The sequence below is a fragment of the Choristoneura fumiferana genome, chromosome 14 (assembly GCF_025370935.1).
Source record: "Choristoneura fumiferana chromosome 14, NRCan_CFum_1, whole genome shotgun sequence".
NCBI classification, from domain to species: domain Eukaryota; kingdom Metazoa; phylum Arthropoda; class Insecta; order Lepidoptera; family Tortricidae; genus Choristoneura; species Choristoneura fumiferana.
In genome coordinates, this window is record NC_133485.1 from 4,537,450 (window position 1) to 4,546,162 (window position 8,713).

General features: G+C 40.2%; 1 protein-coding gene across 1 annotated transcript in view; it reads right to left on the reverse strand.

The window, feature by feature from the left end:
* The window catches only part of Rme-8 (receptor mediated endocytosis 8), a 39,065-nt gene extending 30,470 nt beyond the window's left edge, over positions 1–8,595 (reverse strand). Inside the window, 7 exon segments of the mRNA XM_074097217.1 lie at positions 1,969–2,068; positions 2,638–2,784; positions 3,802–3,920; positions 4,326–4,461; positions 7,259–7,605; positions 7,717–8,063; positions 8,473–8,595. Coding sequence (XP_073953318.1) covers positions 1,969–2,068; positions 2,638–2,784; positions 3,802–3,920; positions 4,326–4,461; positions 7,259–7,605; positions 7,717–8,052 — 1,185 coding nt within the window. The 5' untranslated portion in view covers positions 8,053–8,063; positions 8,473–8,595.
* Between the last annotated feature and the right edge of the window lie 118 nt (positions 8,596–8,713).

An 8,713-nucleotide genomic window follows, 5' to 3' on the forward strand; every position in this document is an offset into this window, starting at 1 on the left:
ACAAACATACGAATATTCACTATATCTTGCTCTTAAGCGACAAGGCCGCCTATTGCTTACCTTGTCATTTTCTCTCTGTGTACGTACCTGTTTTATGTATCGTTTACTATTTCTGGTGTACAACAAAGAGTCATTGTATTGTATTGCATTGTAAATGCAAACTCACACAAATACGAAACGCCAACAGCTAAAATTAGTCTTTCTCATTCATCTGTGCACTTAAGTCTCTCCGTGCCACTACTTCGGAGGAAAAAGTGACACGGAAATTAGAATAGTGCGCGAAGTGAAGATGAACGGCTGAAATGTGGTCATTGACCGTCATATTTTTTGGCAAATGGGAAAGCGCGCCTTAGCTATCTCCTGTAATAAGTGCTTTGTGTGTAATATGGATAAACAAATACGTATACAATCCGACAACGTACAACATGAATTCAGATAGAACTACGCAAATTGTGCCTCCACTGGGATTCGAACCCAAGAGTGTATCGCTACTCCAATTTTCCACAGTCATTATCATTCTAGAACCTATTTTAAAAGCTTATTATGCAACTTGACAAGCCATTTTTCGTAATATCAATAAAAGATTTGAACCCAAAAAAATATTAATTATCCATTTTAAAATTAAACTTTTTAATCTCAATTGAACTGAAACCAATTAGTGACAGTTGGTCTAGTCACTTATGAATTTATAGGGAAGTGATAGGCACGTGGGTTTTGCAAGAAAATTTTACATGTCACACAGACATAGCTGTCTTGAACGTGAGATGGTGAAATAACACAGTAATTGATTTCAGTTCATTGATATGAAAACTGGCGATTGGTTCAATAAAGTATTTAAAAAATAAACAACAGTTATGAGTATAACCACGGAACTGTATTTAAGTGGAAGACTGCAATCGAACTTACTATACCTTGACATGTTTGTATGTGGCATCCGGTGGAGCCTCTGTTGTCCTTATCAAGTTTTTTTTTATAATTGCGGCAAATGCTTACCGCGACAGGGTTCTATCGAGTGTCACGCACAAACTTATTTATTTGAATAAATCATTTATAAGTCATGTTCATTACATTAGGTGACATATTATTAAATAGTAGGTCACTTGTCAAGGTATAGCGTGCCATAACCTTCTATGTTTTTGTGAAAGTTTGATTTGACTAAAGTTGTCATTTTCATATGTTGTCACGGCGATTGCAAAAGCAAAAAACCGGCCAAAAGCGTGTCGGACACGCCCAAAATAGGGTTCCGTAGCCATTACGAAAAAAATAAGTAATATTTTTATAAGGATTTCGTATTCTATACGGAATCTTCCAAGTTTAGGTATATTTTATACCTTAGGCTGATATTTACTCATAAACTACTAATAATTCTCAAGCCAACTTAGCCGCTATAAATTTCCTTGAAAGTTTAATATACTTACTACCATCCTGAATTTTTTCAATTTTTTCCACCCACCGGTTTAGATTTTAATTTTAACGCTAGATTTTAATGAAAATTTGCACTTTAAAGTTGAATATTTCGCAAACAAATCTCTGAATCGAAAAATCGTCTTTGCAAACCCCTAATGGGTTTAAAAGACCTATCCAACGATACCCCACACTATAAGGTTGGATGAGAAAAAAAAAATCATCCCCACTTTACGCCTATGGGAGGTACCCCAAAAAAATTTGTTTTTGAATTTTTAATTGTACTATTTTGTCGGTATAGTTTACCTATATATCCGTGCAAAATTACAGATTTCTAGCATTGATAGTCCCTGAGCAAAGCCGCGGACGGACAGACAGACAAATAGACAGACAGACAGACAGACAGACATGGCGAAACTATAAGGGTTCCGTTTTTGCCATTTTGGCTCCGGAACCCTAAAAATCGTTAAAGTTTAAAACAAGTTTCTATACGTACTTGCGTCACCACTTTAATATAAGTCCGTGTGTATAGAAATTAGTAAAACAAGAATACAATCGCCTTACGTCCTGGCTGACGGAGTAGTTAAGGCCGCTGTAGCCAACGTTAGCGTTGAACCGCTCGATCACCTCCGCTCGTGTCATGCCCACTGGATTCTGGAACAATCTGTCGACAAACCAAACATATTCAGATAAAACAGGACAACTGCGATTCGGACTCGTGTTGAGAGAGTTCCGGTACAATGAAATATTTTTCTTTCACTGTGTCCCCCATATTTACACCACTTAGCTTTGAGAAGGAAACATACGTACTACCAATTCTCACCTACGGTGCTCAAACTTGGCCCTTGACGGTAGCTCTAAAGTCCAAAATCGGGGTTTGCCAGCGAGCCATGGAGCGCTGCATGCTAGGTTTAAAACTCGTGTATCGGATCCAGAACACCACCCTACGCTCCATGATCCTAATTAAGAATACTGACTATAGGTCGAATGTCGTCTAGGCTGAAGTGGGCCTGGGCTGGCCATGTTTGTCGCATGCCAGACGAGTTGTGGGCCGAGGCCCGAGGTAACCACCGAGTGGGCGCCCTCTAACTCGAAAAGGCGACTGAGAAACCCTAGACAGCGATGGCGGGATGAGCTGGACTACTTCTTAAAGGACTGGCATATATGCAGTGGACAGAGCGCAGTGAGTGCCTGTATGGTCCGGTGTACGTGGCCAGTAGGTCCCTATGGTACCTGAGGTGGTTGGACTCTGTCTCCTCGTCCACGGGCTGGTGCAGCGGGCCCAGCCGGTAGCCGCGCGACGTGCCCGACGAGCGCACGTGCACGTCGCGCTGTCCCGCGCCGCGGACGCCGTCCAAGAGAGACGCTAACAACGCGTCCCTGCAACCACAAGACAACCGTCAATGATATTAACACAGCGCCCAGGTTAGATTGGATTTAAGCCGGGACAGATGGTAAAACAAATCGAGATTTAGGGTTTAGATCGGGACAAATATAAAATATTCGTAATTCTAATTCATCACCATTATCATTATATCAGCCGTAGGAAGTATACTGTTGGTCATCGGCCTCCCCATCAACTAATCTTATTTTAAACGTACAATAGTTTGCTGAAATTAATACATTTATTGATTTATCGGGACATTTAACGTCCCAATCAGGTACAAATCAGGTATCGTCCCCGGACCGTTGAAAATCGGGACGTCCCGCGCAAATCGTGACACGTGGCAACACTATATGTGAAGGAAGCCGCACAGCCGACGTTGGGAAAGAGACTGCTAAGCTGAAATAGGGTTGGGCTGGACAAACAGAGGTGGACTGTCACTTGGTGGGCACCGGAGAACGGCCATCGACAGCGAAGCAGATCGAGGAGATGGCGGGACGATTTGTACGCGTATGCAATTGATTGGTCTGACATTACGCCAGACCGCTAGGTGTGTCAACGTTAGCTTGGATATCGTACAGATAATCCTACTAATATAATAAATGTGAAAGTTCGTGAAGATGTTTGGATGTTTGTTATTTCATCACGTCTAAACCACAGAACCGATTTAGATGAAATTTGGTATAAAGATAGTTTGAGTCCCGGAGAAGGACATAGTGTAGATTTTATCCCAAAACATAGTGCCATAGTTCCCGCGGGATAGCGATAAACGAATTCTACGAATTCTTCGCGGGTAACGGCTAGTAAAAAATAAACCAAAAACAAGAGCCCTACAAAACTCTATTGAAAGAAAGAAAAAGAAAGAAAAATATTTTATTCGTGACATTTACAAAGCAGATAAAATAGGAACACGGAAATCGAGACAAATTTTGTCCCGAAATGGTCCCAACTCCGCACGATGTCTACCTTGCGGCCGACGCTGGTGTTCCGTTGGAACCATATTGGTAAATTACCTTTCTCCAGCCATGTATGTGCGTGTTTGTCCATTCATATATTCTATAGAGAACTTTTGGGGATGCTCCGTGTCTCGCACCAGCGCAAAAACGTCACTCAAAGGCCTGAGACACACGACCTGAAAGTTTAAAAACCAATATCGATTCAAAATACCTTATTCAGCTAACGCTCGTGGTTGGAATATAAGGTAAACTTGTTTTAGCCGCGCGCAGGACACTATTTCCGGGAGTTACGGAATGTTGACGAAAGTTGAGTTCGCTACCAATTTTTAGAGTTAATTAAACAACAAAAAAACAATAAATGTTAGATTTTAATTCCAAAATGGTTTTATTTATACAACATAGCACAATACAAATACGTTTCATAGAATTAAATATACATCCTTATTCAGATAAAAACGCAAACGTATTTTTGACTTCATTTTATTGGTGAAACTCAAGCAGCCCTTGTTTTTTTTTAACTAGTATAAAATGAATAGTTTCGTCAAGTAGAAATAAATGTTTTCGGTGGAACATAACCTCACCGAATAAGTCTGCGGATCGCGCTCCAGTATGCAGGTGTCTGAGAGACAGAGCGTCCTCCGCATGGGCTCCATGTGTCTAGCGGGGTTCACTTTGTGCACTATGAACTCGCTTAGCGAAGTCTGGTGCTGGTCGCCGCTGCGGACAAGATGGTTGACAGTTAGAGAAAGAGAGACAGACAGCATGAAACTACTGTGAGTCCCACTCATATTCAATGATAGAGACACGGATAACTCACGTCTTAAATCGAGTTTAGCTCGACATGTTTCGGGCTAATCCGTAGCCTGATAAAGGAAAACATCTTACGGAAATCTGCATCTGCTTTTTTAATCCGTAGAGAAACATAGGTAGGTTTTGTTTATGTTAAGTTTGCATCGGCCCCAAGAGCGAAAAGCACACACAAGTAGGAGCTCCACATCAGCGGAGCTCCGTCGACACTGTTTCTGTGTTGATTCAAGTCATGAAATTTGGCATGGTTGTTTTTAATGCAATGTCAATTAAAACCACGATGTAATTGTCGGGAATTCCCACGGGAATTTTGCGAAATCCCGCAATGTCAATTCAACTGCTGTATTTACCGCGAAGCCGCGGGTAAACACTAGTTTTTTTTTTCAATAATTAGGTACTCTGAGTGACACGAAAAATAAAAGTTTTAGTTCAAAGCATGTCGTAATCAAACTGCGGAAGTGGAATTGTTTTATTTAATTGCTGTGGAACGCTCCAATTAGTTAAATAAAAAATATTACAAGTGAATTGCGTCTTACGTCATCTCATCAGCGAGGACATAATAATCTTTAGTTGCGTGGCGCATCTTAATTTCCGCTAGTGATGGTTGAAGTATGAAAGAAAGTTGAGTGATGAAAGTATTTTATATCAGATGAGTAATAATTTAGTTAAGTTTTTACAAGGTTTTTGGATCAAACCTTGCAAGTTATTTTATGTTATAGGGGGAAACCGAACAGGCGGATCACCTGATGAAAAGCAATCACCGCCGCCCATGGACACCCATAACATGTAAGTTGAGTAACGTTACTTAGGCTCATTTTTTAAGATTCCCAAATTGCAAAAAGCTGATTCCAAGTTCCGCAAGAAACGAATTGACTGTATTTTAACTCATTTTCTGTCAAATCTTTAGGCTTACAATTTATTTAGTTTTGCGTTATTTTCTTTTACTTTTAATGTGGGACATCACAGCTTGATAGGGGCGTAATAGATACGTTAGATAAATTTGTATGTAAAGTGGAAGGTCAAATGACTCATTAAAACAAAGCCCGCTTAGTTGTCACTTAGCGCCAAATTAGTTAGTTCATAAGTTCATTGACTGCTGATATTTTTGTACCTATTCAGAACCGAGGCGGTATGTCTAACGCGCTCAAAATCACAGTGCATACACGACTTTTTCAGTCATACGCAATAAGATGGCTGTAGAAATAAATAAAGAATACAATTTCGAATGCATTTTTTTTTTTTAGGTGACTGGTTGGCAAACGAGCAAGTGGTCTCCTGATGGTAAGAGATCACCACTGGTATTGCAGATGCATTGCCAACCTAGAGGCCTAAGATGGGATACCTCAAGTGCCAGTAATTTCACCGGCTGTCTTACTCTCCACGCCGAAACACAACAGTGCAAGCACTGCTGCTTCACGGCAGGATTAGCGAGCAAGATGGTGGTAGCAATCCGGACGGACCTTGCACAAGGTCCTACCACCTGCATTAGAAAACATCCCGCGGGAACTATGTAAATTTCCGGGATAAAAACCATCCTATGTTCTTTTCAGGGGCTCAAACTGTCTTCATACCAAATTGCATTTAAATAGGTTCAGCGGTTTCAGCGTAAAGAAGTAACAGACAGACCTATTAGCATGGAAGGATATACAAACATGTAATTATTAGATACATGTGTGATAACAACACAGGAACAATTTTGCCCATTAGTTGCACAATACATCATTTGTTTCATATGCTCTGAACTGTATTTTCCTTCCCATAATTCTGATAAGAAGAAATCAACAGATGAAATCATTGACAGGAAACACTAACAGAAAAATGACAATAATAATCTGATATGTTTATGTAAAGTTTATCAGTAGGTCATACATACACACTGATAATCAAAAATAAATGATAACTTTATAACTTACGTATAACAAACCTTTCATACAAAGCAATTTTTTATTTTTGCTGGTAAGAACTCACAACTATAATATAATAATAGATTTTAATAGTTACATTTATTCACAATGTCTGCTTTTATTTATTTCAAATAATGCGATGTATTTTCAAGTCATTTTAGTGTATTGGTTGGTCTCTTCAGTCTATTGGACTAATGGCAACACTGAATTATTCAACACTGAATTCTGGCCATGTATAAAAAAATCCTAGGTGTTTTTTTTAATTGTAGAACATTTGATTTAAACTGAAAGTACTTTATTCAGACGCAACTTCACATATACCTGATGGGTCATTCACATACCAATTCTATCACAGTATCTATTAGAACTTCTTAGGGCAATGGTTCTCAACCGGTGGTCTGCGGACCACTGGTGGTCCCTGGAAGAATTCGAAGTGGTCCGCGAAGCCATCAACAACAAATTGGCGAAACGACGCACCAGTCAAGTAGCGGTTGCAACCGTTCATTCATTTTCAATTTTACTTTTACCGTATACCATAACAGTTGGTGGTCCATGGCAAGACAGAAATTTTGTCAAATGGTCCCTCCTGACTAAAAGGTTAAGAACTGCTGCCTTAGGAGCTACGCTAGCTGACGCAGTTTGCACGGAGCGGGCATATTGAAAAAAATAGTATGAGCAGGGCTAATTGGGTGTGTCGAGTGCAATGGATTTTACCTATACCAGCACGCGCCGGAATGCGCACGCAGCGTGCACCCGCGCCAGCTAGTCCTCGTCTAGACAACTGAATAATTTTGGTTACCTACCTGTACTTCCCAAATCTCTGATTGTGATAATCTTCCAAAGTTATCATAGTAGATAGCACTTTTATAGTAGTATTTAGTGTTAGATTTGCCATCTCCAGCATCTTGTTTATGATCATCTGATGGTCCATGGCATTGGAGAAGAGATGGAGACGGCTGTAACCACCAACAGCGAGGACAAAGCCCCCAGGGACATCTCTTACTGGCAAGATGCCTTGGATGTCAGAGTAAGGGTAGCTTGCCAAGAGGGTGTGTGTGGATGGATCCAGTTGGTCTAAGGCACAAGGACCTACTTCAAGGACAATTGGCAGACGAGTGCCGCTCCAATGGTGTTTGTAAGCTTGATATCTCTGTAAAAATAAAAAATATAAGCTAGGCTTGTTGACCTTTTAGCCGGCCTTAGCTATTAGCCTTTCTTTAGATCAATAATCCAATTTTAAAGAATAGAGGTAGTTACTTACAAGAACATCCTTTTTCTCAGCAAACAAATGCCGATATTTAAAAGCTTCAGTTAGAATAAGACACTTGTGTTCTGAAGAGAACTTCATGGTGTCCACCTTTTTATTTTTTGTCATAACCAGCATGAAGTCATGGTTGGCTGCAGAGTTGGAGTGCTTGGCAGAGGCTACAGTAACCACGTCTGCATACAACCACTTGTTGGTCACCTCCAGGCGGTCAGGATTGTATGTGGTGATCCCGTGGGTACCCACAGAGAACACTCGTTTGTATTTGCCTTTCCATGAGTGCTTTGTGACGAGGAATGATGCCACATCCTGATTGTCTTTTAATGGAGTCATTTTAGCATTGCCTGAAAAAGCAGTTGAGTAAATAGGATATTGTGTAAATCCGTCCAAATGAGAATCTGTCCAGCTGATAATCTATCCAAATGAGAATCTGTCCAGCTGCTCTGGAGGGAAACACACTGTTTAGTTTAGCGTAGTTAGGGTGCACAGTAAATAAATCACTGCCTATGACATGACAAAGCAGCTAATTATTAAATTAAAGCACTGGCATGTTTTTATTTTATTCAAGATCACTTTCGCTACTTTCGCAAAGTAAAATGTGAAGTTTGATGCAGTTCCTGAAAATGATTAGACGGCGAATCCTCCCCTTTGTAAATATATGAAACAAATAGTGTTTGAAGACGTGTAAACAACGGATCGGGAAGCATATTTTTAGCAGGGTAGCGGTGGCTAGAGCGATATTGTTATACTCACAAACGGGAGACGGACAGTCAAGCTTCAATTTATTTAGCTATTATCCGATAAGAACCACATAGTATACAAAATTTTGCACAAATTCAACAATAAAGGGAGCTGGCTTATGGGCCGACAGACAAATCGCCGAGTTTGACAGCTCACTGATAAGGTTGCCTACTAAAAAAATTTCCATGAAATATTGAAAGGCTTTAGACAAGGAATTCCACCAGTTTGAAGAAATTTAGATAGGTACAGAATA